This window comes from Elephantulus edwardii, unplaced genomic scaffold (assembly GCF_000299155.1).
Source record: "Elephantulus edwardii isolate Elephantulus edwardi_28Jun2011 unplaced genomic scaffold, EleEdw1.0 scaffold00026, whole genome shotgun sequence".
NCBI lineage: Eukaryota > Metazoa > Chordata > Mammalia > Macroscelidea > Macroscelididae > Elephantulus > Elephantulus edwardii.
The window spans coordinates 9,427,612-9,448,680 of record NW_006399776.1 but is presented as its reverse complement, the minus strand read 5'-3'; the positions used below and the strand labels follow the sequence as shown (position 1 = coordinate 9,448,680).

Sequence of the window (21,069 nt, the reverse complement as noted above, 5' to 3'; positions counted from 1 at the left end):
TATAGTGTTCTGGGATTCCCATTCTTCTCAGAGTCAGCCACAGTTTGTTATTGTCCACACAGTCAAACGCCTTTACATAGTCAATGACACACATATATACATTCCTCTGGTGGTATTACCTGCTTTCAGCTAAGATCCATCTAACATTAGCTACAATATCCCTAGTACCACAACCCCTTCACAAAACTCATTGTCATAGAGTCAGAATTGACTGATAGGTGATCCTTCAGCGGTGTTTTTAAGAGACTGTAAATCACACTGGAGGACACTGCCCTCCTTTCTCCAGCAGCACAGCTGGTAGATTTGACCACTTACCGCTGGATCAGAAGTGCGATTCCTTACCCATAAGGCATCAGGACTGCTTAAAATTACTACTCAGAAATTCCACTCATCGATGTATACCCCAAAATATTGAAATAGTTGCTTGTAAATGTTCTTACACTATTACAAGCATCAACTGGAATTAACCCAAGCATACTTTTACTCGCTAAAGAAAATGTTATATACCTAGAAAATGAAAAACAAAAAGGCCATTGCCATTAAGTAGATTCTGACTCATTAACCCTAGAAGACAGTACAATTGCTATATATTATTCCCAAGGCTATTTCTTTACAAACCTGAATATTATATTTTTCTTTCTCAAAGCACACTGTAGGTTCTAACTGCCAATAATTTCCATTTGTTGCCAAGCACTTTCACGACTGTGTCACCCAGCGTTCAGTGGAATATTTTTCAAACATATGGCTTAGTGGTAGGGAGCTCTGGTGGCCTAGTGACAAGAAGCTGCGCTGCAATCCTGAAGGCACGTGATTTGAGGCCACCAGCTGCTCTGTGGAAGGATGGAGAATCTCCTCCCAAGGGATTAAATGCCTCTGAAAACCCAACTATGGAATGTCAGCTATGGTTTGGCTCTAACTCGATGGTACACAACAACAACAGAAGAACTGAGTATTTTGTATCATGGTGTTTTGTATCATGATCTGTTTAGTGTTAAAGTGTTGCACTGCCGACCCAAAGGCAGGTTTTTCAAATCCACCAGCTGCTCCATGGAAAAAAGATGAACAATCTCTTCCCATGTGATGTACAGCTTCTGAATACTTGCCAGAGGGTCAGCTATGAGTTAGTTCCAACTTGGTGGTATATAACAACAAGAAGAAGAGGATTCTATATGCTACAACTGGAAATGAAAATATGATGCTAAAGGAAAAACGTCCAACACCAAAAGCTGCATACTACATTCACTGGGTTATGGACACTTATCTCAGAAACTGCTTATACTTATCCTTTACTGTTATTTTAATTTGCCCTTACTTAAAGACAATTGACTCAAATTGTGGTGTTGTTAGATGGCATAGAGCTCACTGCCACTCATACCAATTCTATAGATAATGGATCTGACCCTTGCCCTGTCCTGCACAGTCCTCAGGATCTCTGATTTGCTAGTGCCCATTGTTATAGTCCCTATGTCAATGCATTTTGACAAAGAAGGTCATCTTTTCCCATCTTTGATTCTCCACCTTTCCCAGCATGATAGCCTTTCCCAAGAATTCTTCCTAATTATCCAAAGTATGTTAGATCATTTCACCATGTCTCTAAGGAGCACTTTGGTTACATTTCATTCAATCAGACTTGTTTGTTCTTTTGGCAATCCATAGGATAATCAGTACTTTTCTCCAACACCACGATACAAAATGCTCAATTCTTCTGTCATCCTTATTCATTGTCCAACTTTCAGATGGAAAATAATTCATTGTCCAACTTTCAGATGCATAGAAAATAATTGAAAATGTCATGCTCAGATCAGGTGCACCTTAGTCTTTAAGCTGACATCATTGTTCCTTAGAACATTGGACGGGTCCCCAACAATCGTCCAGATCTTCCCAGTACAACTATCTTTTGATTTCCTGACTACTCTTTCCATGGGTGTTGATTGTAGATCATTGGCAACTTCAACTTTGTTGGTCCAGTGATGAGGATATTTGTTTTCTTCTTGTTGAGATGTAATGTATAATGAAGGCCATAGTGTGCTATTCTTCAGCAAGTGTTTCAAGTGCTCTTCACTTTTGGCTAGCAAAAACATGTCATCTGCATGACTCTACTTTTAAATGAGTCTTCCTCTGCTCCTGATGCCATATTCCTCTTCATAGAGTCCAGCTTCTTGAGTGATATGCTCAGCATTCCAACTGGATGGATACAAACATCTTTCTTGATTTTAAATTATGCCGCAATGTTCCTTTGTTGTGTTCAGACAGCTCCTTTTTGATCTATGTGTAAGCATCACATGGATAGAATTAAATGTTATGAGATTCCTATTTTTTCAATGTTAGTCATTATTTGTTATGATCCACTCAATTATTGCCTTTGTTTAGTAAATAAAGCACAAGTAGACATAATTCTAGTATTCTTTGAATTCAGCCAAGATCCATCTGACATTAGCAATGCAATCCCCTTATTCCATGGCATCTCCTGAATTCATGTCAACTTTTTGCTAGTTCCCTGTCAATGTATTGTTGCAGCTATTTTTAAAATAATCCTCAGCAAGTTTCTTCTTGCATGTGTTACTAATGATTTTATTTGATAAATCCTAGTAACAACAGATTTTTCGTCATAATCATTTGCTGCATCCACAGCTTTTAAAGCATTGAGGTTTGAGTGGGGTTTTTTCCCCCCTGACTCACTGGTCACTTACTAATTGATTCTAGCTCTTAGTGACTCCCTAGAGGACAGAGTAGAACTATCCATAGGGTTTCCAAGATGTAAACCTTGATGGAAGCAGACTGCTTCATGTTGCTCCTGTGGAGGGGCTAAGCCAAAGATATTATGGTGATAGTGGTTGTGAGCTGTCAGTTGGAGCAGGCTCATAGCTGACCCTCCATGAGGTTTTCAGAGACTGTAAATCATATTGGAAGAGATTGCCCATCCTTCTGCCTAGCAGCTGATGGATTTGAACAACGTGCTTTTGAGATTGCAGCACAGCTTCTTACCACTCAGCCACTAGAGCTCTCTAATATTTTGGTTAGCAGCCAAATTCTTTAACTGCTATGCCACCAGGAGTCCTTTTTCTTGTACTAATGTTAAATAAGAACTATATGCATTTGTTCCAACTTTACAGAATCATATTTAGGAACTCTGTCCCCCAGAGGAAAGGCACAGTTATGAACTCTGTACCCCGGAGACTGCCTAGTTAAGGCATTTAGAGGAAATATCCCAAATAGGTAAATTCCTAAAGAAAGAAAACAGATTCCTGGATGCCAAGAGCTGGGGGAAAGAGGGAATAAGAAATGACTATCTAATGAGTGAGGAGGCTCTCTTTGGGATAAAGAACTTTTTGGAAGTAGAGAGAAGTGATGGTGCATAACATCATAATTGTACAATATGTCAATGAATTGGACATCTTACAATTACTATTTTTGTGTTATGTGACTTTCTCCTCAACTTATAAAAAGAACAACTGCTGACTGGGCAGAATTTAAAGCAACACATGTGGTATTTGCTTTCTGTTGTTTCTAAGCAATACTTTGAGCTCATAACTGCCTCCTGTACAGAATTTCCAGTTACAAATCCAATCAGATTAGAACTACCCAATGAAATGTAAATAAAATATTTTAGATCCAATTGAATTAAATTCACATTTTTCCTAACTTAGGGTTAGGAAAATTCATAAATCTTCTTGACTCACAAATCCACCAAATGTATACACAGAGGGAGGGGGATGTGTTTAGTTAATGTACTTAAGGCTTATATATTTTAATGAATTTATCAATATCTGTTTGAAGAAATTGAATTAGCTTGTGAAGCTCAAGTTTTGTTGATGAATTTTAATGTTCTTCAAAAGAATCTTTTCCTATCCTTAAGAATCTAGGCTGTATCACTCACTTGAAAAAACACCCATTGTTCAGAACTAAGATAGGACATTGAAAAGAATTGGAAGGGCACTTACATGCAGTTCTCCTAATCTGGCTGATCATCCCAATTACCTGAGTGGCGGGCTGTGGGCCAGGAAATCACTGGCTGAGGTAGTAAAGTAGGGGTACATAATGGCTTGGCTACTTGTCTAAATGCCTTAGACTGGGCGTCAGAAAGCCAGGTCACTAAGCCAGGAGAGGCTATGTGTTATAATGAACACCCTTCCTGGTAGTGCAATTAGTTATGAGTTGGGTTGCTAACAATAAAGCTCAGCTGTTTGAATCCACCAGTTACCCTGATAGAGAAAGATGAAGTTGTCTCCTCATAGCAAGATTGACAGGCTTAGAAACTTGATTCTGGATTTTGCTAAATCTTACATAAAGGCTTTGAGGAACAGTGAACATGAAAAGCTATAAAAGAACTGTTTAGGAGTAATATATGATTAGGTATTATTGTCATGACATGAGTCCAGAATAAAGGATGCATATTGGAGTGGACTGGGGGGATTGTATAACAAGGAAATAATTTTTTAGAGAGAAAAACGAACTGAGGGGAGGGGAGGCCAAGGAGGAAAGTGTGCAATAATGAATAAATGGAAATCCAAAGTCTTTGTAAACTTTCATTAAAATAAATTTTTAAAAAATGAAATAAAAATTTGCATGAGATGTCTAAGTGGTGTGTAAAGGATATCCACATACTTAGAGGAGACATAGGGAGCTTTGGTAGATTAGTGGTAAGAACTTGTGCAGCTGACCTGAAGGCACACAGTTTGAGTCCACCACCTGTTCCACGGGAGAAAGATGGGTAATCAATCTCCTTTTTGTCCAATTTACTGCCTCTGAAAACCCACTAAAGTTTCATTCATGAATTGGTTCTGACTTGCTGGTACACTACACTATCAACAATAACAACAGGAGAAGATTTAGAAAGATTACAGCAAAATGTAAATTGCCTCCTGAGTCTCCTCACCACCCCCCTCTACCCTGCAAAATTTCTGAAATATTTTCACCTTTATTTCTTAAAGGGGAAGTTAGCTGATTTACGTGCTAGGAAACATGGTGAAAACTGTGAAAGCCAGAACTCAATGGAATTGCCTTGATTTTCTAAGTCTCCCAAGTTTTGCCTTTTGACAAGGTTCCATCTTATCACTTTCTAAAATTTCTTATTAGTGGAAACTATTAGTTTTTTTTTTCTTTGTCAGTTTCCACTTTGTCTTGAGAGAACATAAACAAAGAGCTACAGCAGTGAGGAAAAGAGATGCTATTTGGCATATGCAGTGAAGAGAAAAGGGAATTAGGAGACAGAACAATATGCCATTGTCCTAAGAACAAAAATCATTACAAACACAACATTGTATGTACATGTAAAATTTTACATATATACTTTAAAATGCAAATGTATAGGGGGGAGGGGTGGGCAGGGATAAAATGCAACAATGAATGAATGGAAAGCCAAAATATGTGTTAATGTTCATGAAAATTAATAAAATTAAATACAAAGATACAAATGTTTAAAAATTCTTAAAGATATAGTCTTTCCAGAGATTTTCTAAGACTGTTGAATCACTGTGATTGTTTTAGAAAACAATCATTGGTATAAGTTTTTAGTAAATATATTCAAAATTCATTCTGCTAAGATTAGTAGCAGACCAGTTATAAGGACGTGTGGAGTCAACAGAGCCTCAAATGTTTGAACTGCTATATAACTCCATGATTTACAACATCAATAATCCCTCCTTTGTTCAGCTCTTGAGCTTCTCTATGTCCCTTGGATTCAATGAATGGTTCACTGGAAGGTCTTACGGAGACTCATGTCTGCAAGCAGAATGATTCACGAGGTGCAGGAGAGTGTTGCAGAGACTGGTGCATGGTGCAGCCAGATGCTGTGTCCTAGTGTCCCAGGATAGCCAGCATCCCCAAAAGGGAGCTAGCATATAAGCCTTCATATGAGGGGCCTTGTATGCATACTAATCCTATCTCCTTAATGCAATAAATACTTCATCCAAAATAAACAGTTAATCAATGGCTAGAAAAGACATTTTGAACACCAAGCCTTTGACAGGGTGGTAACATTAGTTAAGAAGGTTTTCATTAGTTCAACATGCAAAAGAGGAAGAAGTTAGAGGCATAAAATGGCTCTTATTTTAATGTTTTTGTTGTTGTTATAAGAAAAATATGTATAGGCAATTCGTTTTGTCCTTTGTGTGTTAATTAATCTACTCTCCTCCATAAGAACAAGGTTGTTTTTTCTTGAGAAGTTCTGGCAATGTTAAAAGGAGGTAACATCCCATAGTTGACAGTACTAAACACCATTTTGTCTTTTTTGTAGCTACATCATGCTTTCCAGTGACTTACTCTATGTTAGTGAAATACTCTAAACAAATTTTCTTAACTAGGAATGCTGGGTAGGACAGATTGGAGAGCAACCAAACATTTAATGACATTGTATCAAGACAATTGGGTGTCTAGATGGACAGGAAGAGATAAAGCTCTAAAGTTTTAGAGCTTTTTTTGGTTTTAGTTTTAAACTAAAGAGGTGGCAACTGGCATCAGCTAAAACATTTAACAATAAAATGTGTTCTGGATCTTCTACAAATCTACTGATTTTTCTTTGTTTCTCTTTCCCAGGTATTAGACCTTTGATGGGAAGGAGGCTGGGAAATCCTGGAAAGACAGTCTATATTGCTGCTGGCTTTCCCTGTCTTTTAAAAAAGGATATCTCTCTCTTCCTGAAACTTTTTTCAGAATCAGAAGATCCTGGGATTTGAAATCTAATTTTGTGGTAGCAATATTGGCCACTTTGATGGTTTAAATGTTTAGGGGAAAAGCACAGAGAATTTAGAATAGCATTTGGAAATGTAAAGGCTCAAAATGCAGTTGAACTTCAACTTCAGACAACTTTATTTCTGCAAACCAAATTCTCTTGGTCTTTAAGCTCCCAGGGACAGGACTGACACAAGGTCCAGCTGTCTGAGAGTCTAAAAACAAAGGCATATGGGTTTATGTGTAAAAGTTGTTGTTGTTGTTATGTGCTGTCGAGTTGCTTGCGATTCATAGTGACCCAATGTACAAGACCCATAAACCCTGCCCTATCCTGTGCCAACTTTATTGTCTCTGACACACCTTCTCCTATAACCGCAGTGACTGAGTCAATCCATCTCATTGAGTGTCTTCCTCTCTTGCACTGTCCCTCCACCCTACCAAACATGATGTCCCTCTCCATGGACTGGTCCCTTCTTGCAACATGTCCAAAGTATGTCAGACAGAGCTTCAGAATCCTTGCCTTCAAGGAGCAGCCTGGCTTCAGCCTCTCCAGGACAAACTTGTTTGTTCTCCTTGCATCCCATGGTATATTCAATACTCTTCACCAGCACCAAAGCTCAAAAGCATCAACTCTCCTTCTATCACCCCTAATGATTGTCCATCTCTCTGAAGCATAACAAGTAATGGCAAAGACCATGGCCTGTATCAGGTGCACCTTAGTCTCCAGACTGACATCATTGCTCCTCAGTACCTTGGAGAGGTCTCTGACAGCAGGTTTTCCCAATGCAATTTGTCTTTTAATTTCCTGGCTGCTGGTTCCAACAGTATTGATTGTAGAGTCAAGCAAACTGAAGCTGTTAACAATCTCAATCTCTTCACCATCTATCATGATGCTGCCAATTGACCCAGTGGTGAGAACCTTTGTTTTTTTGATGTTGAGCTTCAATCCACATTGAAGACTGCAATCCTTTACCTTCTGCTGCAAGAGCTTCAGGTTGTCCTCAGTTCAGCAAGCAGGCATAACATAGATGTTGATGAGTCTTTCTCTAACCCTGATGTCACACTCCTCCTCAGAGAGCCCAGCCTCCTGGGTGATCTGTTCTGCATGAGACATAGTCAAATTAATGGCATGTAACAATAAGCACTGCAATTTTATGTTCAAGGTATATTACTTAAATATTCTGCAACAGTATTCATCTTGATAGGGAAACTAAAGATTTTAGAGTTTTAAGCATGTCCTTCTTCATTTTAATAAATTAAGAGCAAATACAGGAAGAAGATAAGGTTCAATGGTAGACAATCAGTTTTTTAACAGACCATATAAGAGCTTCAGGTACATCCCATTGAGGTAAGCCAAAAGGCATGCACTCACTATCCTTCTCTCTTTCTTACAATTTCTTCCTAAATCTAGAATTTGGTTCAGCAGAGGAAATGCTTTGTTTTCAGTCATTTGCAAAGAGTAAAGATTGAATTCTTAGTAGGTCTCAAGAGATAAATAAGATAATCTCTATTTTCTTTACTATACATTTCAGTTAATACTGGGTTCTCCCATATTTATCAAATTAGACAAATCTTCTCTGTGGGGAAGACCCTAGTGGTGTAGGGTGCAAGGTAAAAGGTTCTCAAATGAAAGGTCAGAATTGTTGATAGATTGCAATCAAGAAAGAGGAGTTGTCTCTTCGCAAAGATTTACAATCTCAGAAACATGAAGGAGAGTTATGATGAGTCAGAATTGATTTGGCAGAAGTGAGTTTTAAGGCTTGTAGGGAAAGAGATTATAGACTTTATTTTAATATACAGACTTTTTGTGGAATGGAAAAGAAGTCCACTGTACTATGTAGAATGTATGCAGCTTGAGTCCACCACCTGCATCTAAGGATAAAGACCAGCAATATCCTCTGCCTTTTAAACCCTTTGGAGGGTCAGTTATAGAGTGATTCCAACTCTATGATACGCAAAAACAACACCACAATTACTATGTAGATCTTGTTTAGGGGTGATGAATGTATTCACTAGGTTGTGCCAAGAAATCTGGAGGACAACCTCCTGGCCAACTGACTGGAGGAAATCCATATTTATTCCCATCCCCCAAAAAAGGTGATTTGACAGTGTGTAGAAATTACTGAACAATATCATTAATATCACATGTAAGCAAGATCCTACTGAAGAGTATAAAAAAATACGATTGGAACAGTACATCAATAAAGAACCACCAGATGTGCAAGTAGGATTTAGAAGAGGCCGTGGCACTAGGGACATTCTAGCCAATGTCACATAGATCTTAGTTGAAACCATACAGTACCAGAGGAATGTCTACCTGTGTTTCCATGAATACGTAAAGGCTTTTGACTGTGTGGATCACAACAAACTTTGAGAAGAGTGGGAATCACAGAACACTTGATTGTGCTTATGTGAAACCTATACTTGGACTAGGTAGGAGGCAGTTGTCAGAACAGAGCAAGGAAACACAGCATGGTTCAAAATCAAGAAAGGTGTATGCCTTTCTACCAAACATTACTCTACATTTCTACCACGCATTACTGTGAGAAACCAAAAGAGACCTACATAAATGAAAGAATATGTCACACAAATGTAAAGGAAGAATTGATGTTATAAAAATATCCATAGCATAAAGAACAATTTACAGATAAAAGCTATCTCAATTTAGATCCTGTCATTATTCTGCAAAGAGATGGGAAAAATAGTCACCAATGCTGTCAGGAACCTCTCTAGAGTACTGAAGAGCAATGCTGTCATTCTAGGGACTAAGGTGCACCTGATCCAGGGCACTGTCTTCTTAATTACTTGCTATGCATCAGAGAGCTGGACAATGACTAAGGATAACAGAAGAAGAATCAATGTCTTGGAGTTATGGTGTTGGAGAAGAGTGTTGAACATTACCGTGGACTGCCAGGAGAACAAACAGGTCAGCCCTAGAAAGGATAAAACCAAGACGCTCCCTGGAGGCAACTATTTTGAAGCTCTTTCTCACATACTTCGGGCACATGATCAGGAGGGGCCAGTTCTAAGAGAAGGATATTATGCATGGAGGGACAGCACCAAATAAGAAGACCTAGGATGAAACAGATTGACTCTGATTAGAGCAGTGGGATTGAGTCTGTTGGAGACAATGAAATTGGCTCAGTATAGGGCAGGGTTCAGAGTTGTTGTACATAGGGTTACTATAAATTGCAGGAGATTTGACAGCAAATAACAACAACTACAAGAAGAAAAATAACACTTCTTGATATGAATACCTACTAGATAGCCACCAGACATTAATCAGAACAGTGTGGTAGAGGCAAACAACAGATACGTAGACCAGTGGAGTCTTCAAACTTCGAAATCAATCCAGCCTTTGGAAAGCTGATCTATGACAAAAGATGAAATCCATTAAGTGGAGAAAAGACAGATTTTTTTTTAAAAAAAAACCAAAACAAAACAGTGTTGGCAAAACAGGATAACTATTTGCAAAAATTGAAATAAGATCATATCTTCCTTCATCAACGAAAACTAAAGATAGATCAAAGACCTGAAACTATAAAGACCATCATAGAAATAATGGGGAAAACTTAGGTTCCCCAATCTATGGCATAAATAGATTCTAAAATGTAACTGAAAACACAGCTCTATTGAGTGGTATTGTCTATAGGGAATTGCACTGCTAACACAGAGACAGAAAAGGTGGCTCAAATCCACCAGCCCCTGTGAGGGATAAAGATGGGCAATCTCTTTTGTGACTGGAAGCCTCTGAAAACCCACTGTAAGATCAGCTGGTATCTTCTATACATGAATGATGTGATGATATTCATATCATTATTTTCAATAACAAAGAGATGGAAAGAAAGTAGTACATCACACTATTGTGATATAGTACTATGCATATGTACCACAAATTATAAAGATCCTAGAAATATGGACGAATCTAGGGGGAATTACACTGGATGAAATAAATCTTATATTTGTCACAAAAGGACAAATATAAGAGCACTGTAATAAAAAACGAAGAAAAGTTTTACACATAGAATCATTCCGGGATAGCTAAAGAATAAGGAGAGACAAGGGAGTAAAAATCATTAAATAGATAATAGAGTCACGTTAAGATGGTGAAGGACAAGGCCACACACCAAAGGGAATCATTAGCTCAGTATAATTAAAGAAAGAGAAGACGGAGAGATACGTTGTTGTTTGCTATCAGGTCTGAACGGAGCCAGAGCTGACAGCCCAGTGCTTTTCAGAGATAGTAAATTGCATGGGAGGAGACTGCCCATCCTTCTCCCGTGGAGCAGCTGGTGGATTTGAACCCTGCGCCTTTTGGAATTGCAGCACAAAATGAGATTCCATGGTGGCTGTAGAAATTAATGTTCTAGAACAAAACGTGCATGAATGACTGAGTGTAACTTTCACTCAAAGTCTAATAAAAATATTAAGTGTTCAGGGTGGCTAACTGGAGGTCCAGAAAGTTAAAATGATGTCTCAAGACATTTTGTTATAAAAAGGTTTAGAATCTAATGATTGAGAAATCAGAAACAGTATTTGGTATTTGGTAAGACTGACTTCTACATATGGATATGACCCAACACGAAGGGGTCCTTTTATTAGTATTATTTATAGTATAGAAACAGTTACTGAGGTTGCATGAAGAGCTTTTAAGCATTACCAAGCACTGGTTGCCTCCTGGCGGGAAATCATTAGGCATTCTGGGACGAGACACCGGAACCTTGCGCATTGACGCTAGTTTCCGGCGGGCTTCTTTGAGTGCTGAACAGATCGGGTCCGAGGGACCATGAGAGGGCCGGAGCCAGTTCCCGAACCTACGATGGAGGGGGACGTACTGGACACGTTAGAGGCGCTGGGGTGAGTGTTCTAGAAGCTTTCATTTCCCCCTTGAAAAAGTCAGCCTTCCTCCCGCTTGACGGTTGCAGTCTATTCCCCGTAGTCCTCCGCTGGGCCTGAGCGGCCAGATGGAGGCCTCCTTCCTTGCTTGGTTTTTCCGGCGCTGACGGAGTTAAGCGGGAGGCGGGAGAAAAATGCGTTTGGAGAGGGTGGAGCGGGATGAAAGAGCTGGGGCGCGTGGCCCCCTCTTCCAAACGGTTTGCATGGAAACTCTGCAGCCAGGATCCCAGGAAGGGCGCGAATCGTTTAGCCTAGCACGGTCTTGGGGCGATCGGGTCCCTGGCCCTCGGCTGGTATTTACGTTGACGTAGTTGTTGCGCCCGAGGCATGGGGGGGCGGGGGGAAGGGAACCTGGATTGCGGCTAGAGGCCGTTGTCCCCCACAGTGTACAACTTGTGGCTGATTTAGTGCTTGGCAATGACTTTTCTATGTCCCAAGTCAAAGAAAGTGCTTTAGATAAGTGTAAGTCCATTCATTTAAGCATTTCATCAATTCGTTAATCGCATAGTAACATGGGTGCTAATATGTATTCATTAGTGCCGATATGCGTGGCGGGCAGAGGACAGCAAAAACCAACCACAAACCCACAGTTTTCAGATTACTGGTACATACTCGAGGGAATTACAAAGAGCCAACTGGTGTTTATGCTTCAAGGTGGTAAATGCAGTGAGCCTTTTAAGGAAAATTGTCATCGTGTTAGTAATTTCACGTATAAGAATGAATATGCAACATACCACCCCAAGACTATCTTGTTTTTCTTTTTAGCCATTGCCCCGGGTTACAAAATTATTTTGCTCCTTAATTGTTTGTTTATTGTCTCTGAGACAAAGATGGTGGGATTTCCTCTCACATAATAAGGGCATGTTATTAGGGCATAATAAGGGCATGTCCTTGGAAAACAGACATCATGTCTGGAAAAGTGGAGTGTCAGCAAAGGGGAAGACTTTCAATGAGATAGATTGACACCTGTCAATAACAGTGGGTTTAAGCCCAGAGATGATTATGAGGATGGCCCAGGATCTGTTTGTTGTACATGGATCCTCTTGCTAAGAGTTGGAGTTTATTTGACCAACAACTAAAAATTATATCTTAAACCCACCTCTCTCTTAATTCCTTAGTCTTCCTTCCTCAGCAAAGTAAGCTCTGACAAGACAGGTCCCTTGCCCACCTTGTTCACTGGTAAAGTTCCAGCAACACTCAGAAGTGTGCATGACACAGTAAGTAGTAACTGAGTGACTGAAGAAAGGTTCTCAGGGCCAGGAAGCTGATTTGCCTAAAAGCAGACATCAGTTGAGATCTTGGAGACATCATCTTGGAGACAATTGCTTGCATTATACCACACTGGAATTTTGCAGAGCTATTTATTATGTTCTGTTGGCCTCCTTGCCAAGGAGTTGTGCTGCTAACCCAAGGCAGGTAGTTCAGATCCACTAACTGCTCTGTGGAAAAGAAGAAGGTGAGCACTTTCTTCTCATATGTTATTTACAGCTTCTGAAAACTTGCAGGAGGGTAAACTTGAGTCAGATCAGACTTCGTGACAGTGAGTTCTTTTCCGTTTGTGAAGCTTGAAAAGCTCTTGGGTTTTTAAAAACTAGTTCTGTTCCATCTGCTTCATTCTACTACCTGCTTTGCAGTGACCCAGTGCTACAGAGCTTTGCATTTAGCTGGTTCTGAGTAACTGCTTGTCACAGAATAGTGGCAGTCATTATTTAGGGGACAGCTTTACTGGAAGAATGCCTTGAGAATTTTCACTTTAGTATGTAATCAATCCCTTGTAAAAGTATTTAGGTCCCAGTGAACTCCCAAATATTCTAAATAAGAATGGTGACATTTTGTATATAAGAAATGGAGAGTCCTTTAACCTTTCTTGATATTTTTTTTTAAACATGCAGATATTTTGGGAAATGACATTGTCTATAATTTTGATTTTCAACAAGGATTATTGGTTTCAGGCTACTCAGTATGGAAAAATAAATCAGTTTTGACACATTCGATTTGTTTGTTGTTTTTTTCTCTCGCAGTTATGACATTTGAATTCTATGGTGATATTCCAGCTGCTGAACTCCCTCCTTTTGCCCCTCTAGCACTTCACACCCCCTGCCCCTAGCCAGTCCTGGGTTGACAGCTTAGGTCTTTACCTACCTCTATCCTCCCACTACCTCTCCACTCCCCTGTGATGTTGATGCTCCTGTGCAGTGTGGGTGGGAAGTTCTCTTGCTGAGGTCTTCTCTCCTTAAGTCTTTTGTCCTCCTTTGTCTCAGAAGTGGCGTGAGACAAGGGGCACTAAGGTAAGCAATGGGTTGTTTTGTTTTTTGGTGTTTTTGGTTTTTTTTTCTAATGTTGTGGGTCTGCGGACTGAGGCAGCCATGATCCTCAGCACTCTTCTCTGTGAGATGGTTCAGTGGCAGTTCCTTGACCAGCAGAGGTGGGGGTGGTGAGTGGGACCAAAACTTGGTCTAGTACCTGAATAATGAGAAAGTGCTCTCATTTGCTTTTTTGGGAAAAATTCTTGTCTGTCAAATATTGCTTAAAAGTCGAGCAACCAAATTATGACAAACTCGGTGGCAGGATTGGCCATCCACTCCCGAAATAACAGGCTCACAAAGCCCTGTGTACATTGGAGCACGTTTAGATTAGACTAGCAGATATGGCACAAGAGGCAGAACCTTCTCACTGGGTATCACAGAGAAGGAGGAACTGTTGCAGACAGACACTACTGATTGGAACATGGAATGTGATAAGTATGAATGTAAGAAAATTGGAGATTGTTAAAGGAAGAAATGGAATTCATAAATATTGACATACTAGGTATTGGCAAAATGAAATGGGTTGGCATGAGACATTTTGAATCAGATAATCATATGGTCTACTACACTGGAGATGAAAAGTGAGAAAAAATGGAGTCACTTTCATAGTTAAAAAGACTATTTCTAGATCCATCTTGAAATACAATGTGAGTGACAGGATAATATTCGTACACATAAAAGAAAGACCTGTTAATACCATTATCATTAAAAATGCACTGACAACCAGGGCCAAAGAAGAGGAAATAGATGGCTTCTACCAACTTTTTTTTTTTTTTATTATTTTGTGTGCGTGTACCATCAAATCAGATCTGACTGGTACAGGAGGATATTGCGCCTCCTTCTCCGGCAGAGCATCTGGTGGATTCGAACCGTGTTCCTCTGGGATTGCAGTGCAGCTTCTTGCCACTAGGCCACCAGAGCTCCCCCGCTTCTACCAACTTTTGTAGTTGGAAATTGATAGAACATGCAGCCAAGATACTTATAACTGATTGGAATGCAAAAATTGGGAATAAAGTAGAAATATTAGTAGGCAGAAAGTATTAACTTGGTGATAGAAATGAGGCTAGAGACAGAATAATAGAATTTTATACATTCAATGTCCTATTCAATTGCAAACACCTTTTGTCAGAAACATAAACTTCAAATACACATATGGACCTCACCTGATGATCTACACAGCAATCAGATTGACTACATCTCTGAAAGAAATTATTGGAAAAGCTCAATATCAGCTGTGAAAACTAGGCCAGGTGCAGCTGGTGGAACAGACCGTTAACTACTCATATGCAAGTTGAAAGGGAAGCTAAAGAAAGTAAAAGCAAATACACAAGAACCAAAGTTTGACCTTAAGTCTGTTGCACCAGAATGTAAAGACCATTTCAGGAACAGGTTTGAAGCCTTGAGTGAAGGCTCATCTAATGGGCGAAGACCAGATGAACTATGGGAGAATATCAGGAATATCATTCATGAAGAGTGCAAAAAAATCACTGCAAAGACAGGAGAAAGAAAAGACCAAGATGGATGTCAGAAGAGACATTGAATATCGTACTATAGTGCAGAGAAGCCAAAGGGAAAACATCAAGAAGTTAAGGAGCTGAACAAAAGATTTCAAAGGCATCACGAGAAGACAAAGCAAAGTATTATAATGAAATGTACAAGGAGCTGGAGATAGAATATCAAAAGGACGAACTCACTTGTCATTTCTAAAGCTGAAGGAACTAAAAAACAAATTTAAGCCCTGAGTTGTAATACTTAAGGATGCTGAAGGCAGAATGTTAAATGACCTGGGAATCATCAAAAGAGGATGGAAGGAGTACACAGAGGCACTCTATAAAAAAGAATTGGCTAACACAGAATTTCATGAAACAACATATGATCAAGAGCCTATGGTGATGAAGGAGGAAGGTCAAGTTGCTCTGAAGGAATTAACAAAAATCAAGGCCCCAGGAATTGATGGACCACCAGTTGACATATTTCAGCATACAGATGCTGCATTGGACATGCTCACCAGCTTATGCCAAGAAATCTGGAGGACAACTCTCTGGCCAACTGACTGGAAGAGATCTGTATTTGTTCCTATTCCAAGAAAAGGTAACCCAACAGAATGTAGAAATTATTAAACAGCATCACTAATATCATATGTAAGCAAGATCCTATTGAGTATTACCCAGAAATAACTGGAACAGTAAGTACATCAGAAGAAAACTGCCAGATGTGCATGCTGGGTTTAGAAGAGGCTGTGGCACTAGGAATAGTATAGCTACTGTCAGATGGATCTTGGCTGAAAGCAGAGAGTACCATAGGAATGTCTACCTGTGTTTCGTTTGCTATGCAGAGGCATTTGACTGTGTGGAGCTCAATAAGTTGTGATTAACCTTGGGAAGAATGGGAATCCCAGAACACTTAATTATTGCTCATGTGAAACCTATACTTGGACCAGAAAGCAGAAGTTAAAACAGAACAAGGAAACACTGCATGGTTCAGGATCAGGAAAGGTGTCCATCAAGGATGCATCTTGCCTCCCTGTCTTTTCAGTTTATATGCAGAGCAGATCATTCAGGAGGCTGGACTCTATATGAGGAGAAATGTGGCATCAGGATTAGAGGAAGACTCATCAACATGTATGCAGATGATACAATCTTGCTTGCTGAGACTGAAGCTATGAGGCATTTGCTGCAGAAGACTAGTTTTCAATATGGATTGAGGCTCAACATCAAGAAAACATGAGCTCCCAGATTAAAACAGGCTTGAAAGCAGGAGTGGCATCCACTTCTGAGATAGCACTTTTAGTATAGGGTTTTATAAATCTTAAATATCAGTCTTGTTCATGAAAGATAATAAGATTAAACAAGTGTGATTGGAGAGTAGTGTATTTATTTTGCAAATAATGCGCCCATGTAAATAATTGTGTGTGTGTGTGTGTGTGTGTGTGTGTGTGTGTAACCAAATAAATTATGAAATTAAATGAAACAGTTCTGGCATGTCATAACCATGCACATACATGTTTGTCTCCTGAAATTTTTGCATGTGAATTTTTGCTTCAATTTTTCCATGATATCTTTAAAAAAAACACAAAAAACAAAGATTATCACCACTGGGCTGATTAGCAGCTTCATGATAGAGCAGAGAAGAAATTGAGGTTGTTGATAACTTCATCTTGCTTGCCTCCAGAATCAACACTGTTGGCACCAGCCAAGAACTCAAAAGACTAATTGCACTGGGAAAGTCTGCTGTCACAGACCTCTCTAGGGTACTGTGCTCAGTCTAGAGACAAAGGGGCACTTGATCCAGGCCATGGTTTTCACAATTACATGCTATACATCAGAGAGCTGGACAGTGACTAAGGATGATAGAAGAATTGATGTCTTTGAGTTGTGGTGCTGGAGAAGAGTGTTGAACATACCGAGGACTGCCAGGAGAACAAGCAGGTCTGTCCTGGAGAGGGTAAAACCAGGCTGCTCTCTGGAGGCAACAATTTTGAGGCTTCATTCACATGCTTTTGGCACGTGGCCTCTCCAGTCCTTGGGGAGGGACATCATGCTTGAAAGGGTGGAGGGACAGCACAGGAGAAGATGACCCAGGATGAGATGCATTGACTCAGTGACTGGAGAAATGGGATTCGATCTGTTGTTGATGATGAGACTGGTTCAAGATAGGCCAGGTTTCAGAGCTAGTATACTCAGACAGGGTCACTGTGTGTCTCAGGTGACTCGATGGCATGTAACAGCAACAACATGGTGGTAATGAAATGTCAAAAAAAATTTACAGGAGTCTCGAGGACTCCGGGCGGGCGGGGACCCCGCTGCCTTCATTTCTCTCCGGGCCGGACTTCTCCCGCCGTGCAGTCCGCTTGGCTCTCGCTTTCAGAAAAGTGGGTAACCAACCATGTGCGACCGAAAGGCAGTGATCAAAAATGTGGACATGTCGGAGGAGTGCGCGACCCAGGCGCTGGAGAAATACAACATCGAGAAGGACATCACGGCCCACATCAAGAAGGAGTTTGACAAGAAGTACAACCCCACCTGGCACTGCATCGTATGGAGAAACTTCTGTAGTTATGTGACACATGAAACTAAGCACTTCATCTACTTCTACCTGGGCCAAGTTGCCATTCTTCTGTTCAAATCTGATTAAAGCATGGACTGTGCCCACACACCCAGTGATCCATCCAAAAACAAGGACTGCAGCCTAAATTCCAAATACCAGAGACTGAAATCTTCAGCCTTGCTAAGAGAATGCCTCCATCTTTGAACCTTTGTTGTGTTTTGTACAGGACCTTCCTCTGTACCAGTTTGTCGTGGTTATAAAGCAATTAGCAAATCAGCTTACATTTGTTTTTATTTTCTATCCCATACTTTTCTCTGCCTCATGTTTTTTCTTTCCTTACAATTCATTCCTTTAAAAAAATAAATCTGTTGGAGATGTGAAAAAAAAATTTTACAATATATGTATACTGAAGGTTGTTTTTAAAATACTCATGCAGTTTATGAGTAATGTGTTTTCTATTATAATTGGAATATCTTGGATATTAATGAAGATGCTTTAGTTTGTTAGAAAAAAAGAAAAACCAAAGGTAGGAATTCTGAGGAACTCTAGATGAAAGAATAGTTTACTGATAACACTCATTCATTGCTGTCAAGTTGAAACTGACTCAAAGCTGACCCTCTAGCTGGTTTTCAGAGGCAAATTGCACTAGTGGAGGTTGTATATCTTCCTCTGGAGGAGCTGTGGTGGATTTGAACACCCGCCTTTCAATTGACAGTGCAGCTCCTTATTACAAGGCCATTAGGGCTCCTCCCATTAGGGATGAAATTATTGTTTCTGTTGTTGGGTGCCATCAAGTTGACTGTGTCTCATAGTTAACCCCAGTGAACGGCAGATCTTGTCCAGTGAACCTTGCCCTATCGTGTGCCTTCCTCATGATCTTCAGTATGTTCAAATCCATTGTTACAGTCACTGTGCCAGTCCATTTTGTTGAGGCTTTTTCTCTCTCTGATCCTTCACTTTCCCCACCATGATAACTTTTCCCAAGGACTGGTTTCTCCTGACAGATACCCAAAATACAAGAGATGAAATTTTGTCAGCCTTGCCTCAGGAATACCTTGTTTGCACTTCCTCCAACACAGTACTCTTTTTCCAACACCACAATTTTAAAGCATCATTTCTTACTCTCTTATCCTGTGGTGCTAGCCATTGACTTCAACTTGGTGTGCTAGTCTGTCCATAATGGGATTGGATAGACTTGCCATTAAATGGAGCAGATTCAGCAGCAGATTTTGAGAATCGCCCCACCAGCACAGAAGAAGCAGACATGCAGTACACATCTTTTGGGCCAGAGATTCTTGTGCCAGCTAGACCTACAGCAGCAGCAGCAGCTGTGGCCACAGTGGAGAATCAAAGACCTGACCTGCAGTGGAACTAACCTTGGAACTACTCTCTCATGGAATCATAACTAAGAGCATTTTGCCCAAGTTAGAGGACTACATGGGAGAGCCATAACTGGTGAGACTAATGGTCTTTTCCAAGGGAAAATAATCTTGCCACTGGAACAATAGGCAGCATCATGATGGACAGAGAAAGGATTGAGACTGTCAGCAGTTTCATCTTACATGAATCCATAATCAGTACATTTGGTACCAGCTGTCAGGAGATCAGGAGTACCAGCAATCAGGAGATCAAGATACACATTGCACTGGAAAAATACATAGTGAGGAGCCTCTCCAAATAATTGAGGAGTAATGATCTCAGATTGAGGACTAAAATGTGCTTGATTCAGGGTATGATCTTTCAGTCACTTACTATGCTTTTGAGAGCTGAACAATGACTAAGGATGACAGAGGAAAAATTGGTGCCTTTGCACTGTGGTGTTGGAAAAGAGTTCTGAAGATCTCATGGTCTGCCAAGAGAACAAACAGCTATTTATGTGTCTTGGAGAAGGTGCAGCCAGAGTGCTCCTTGGAGGCAAAATGATGACACTTTGTCTCACATACTTTGGTCATGTTGCTAGGAGAGTTTATTCCTTGGAGAAGGACATCATCCTTGGGAAGGTAGATAGGCAGGCCACGAAAAAGAGGAAGGCCATCAACAAGGTGGGTTGACATGATGACTGGCTGTGGGCTTCAGGATGACAAATTATGAGGATGGCACAGGATAGGACACAGTTCAGATCAGTTTTTCATAGGTTTGCTATGAGCTGTACTTGACTCAACAGTACCTAACAGCAACAACAACAACAGTGGTCTTTTCAGTTACTTGCTGTGCTTCCCAGAGCTAGACAGTAACAATGACAGAAGAATTGATGCCTTTAAGTTGTGGTTTTAGAGAAGACTACGGAATATCCTATGGATGGCCAAAAGAACAAACATGTATGTCTTGTAAAGGGTGTAGCTTGAATGCTCCTTGGAGGCAAGGATGGCAAAGCTTCATCTCTCATACTTTGGACTTGTTGCTAGGAGAGGCTATTCCTTGGAAAAGGATATCATGGTTGGAAGGGTGGAAGGTCAGCCAAAGAGTAAGACTGCTATCAAGATGTATTGACATGGTGACTGCCACAGTGGGCTAACGTGTATTAGAAGTGGTGACGATGGCACAGGATAGGACAGAATTCAGAACTGTTGCTGTTCATAGGGTCTCTGTGAGTGTACTTGATTCATTGGCACCTAATTAAAATAAGAGCTTTGTAACACTTGCCTAGGGCTATGAGATTGAGGTGCCTGTGAGCACATTTCAGAACCTGTCTTGACTGAGTGATTGTGTCTGCTACCCATCTGAAGTATAGCCATTTGACTTCCCCAGTATGGTTCTTTGTGGTCTGTGAGCTATTGCAATGGATTTCAGACCCAGTTGAGCAGTAACATTACTGTTGTGATGAATAGAAAGAGGTGCAGAAGTGTGGGGGTCATATCTGACGTCATGGGAATTGGTTTTGTGTTGCTAAAAGGGACAAGTTTCCCTTTGTGGAGTTGGTAAAGGCCAGATGTGGCTGTCCCCGCATGGCCCTTGCTCTTTTTACACATCCTTATTCATTTTCCAACTTTGAATACATAGGAGGCAATTGAAAAAAATTGTGCCTTGGATCAAACTCACTTTAGTCCTTTAACTGTTATTTTTGCTCTTTAGCATGTTAGAGAGGTCTTTGACAGCAGATTTTTCCAGATGACATGTCTTCTAGTTTTTTGACTGTTACCACCATGGGTGT

The 21,069-nt window shown here is 40.3% G+C and overlaps 2 protein-coding genes and 1 pseudogene across 2 annotated transcripts in view; 2 read left to right on the top strand and 1 right to left on the bottom strand.

Annotated features, from left to right (window-relative positions):
• Positions 1-11,398, bottom strand: part of LOC102877069 — a 76,694-nt pseudogene extending 65,296 nt beyond the window's left edge.
• A 57-nt stretch (positions 11,399-11,455) lies between these two features.
• The window catches only part of LOC102876675 (protein FAM98B-like), a 60,384-nt gene continuing 50,770 nt past the window's right edge, over positions 11,456-21,069 (top strand). The window contains exon 1 of the mRNA XM_006883228.1: positions 11,456-11,526. Coding sequence (XP_006883290.1) covers positions 11,456-11,526 — 71 coding nt within the window. The remainder of the gene's footprint in view (positions 11,527-21,069) is intronic.
• On the top strand, positions 17,757-18,005 carry LOC102852308 (dynein light chain 1, cytoplasmic-like). The gene has a single exon (XM_006883191.1). It carries the CDS (start codon positions 17,757-17,759, stop codon positions 18,003-18,005), a length of 249 nt encoding a protein of 82 aa, XP_006883253.1.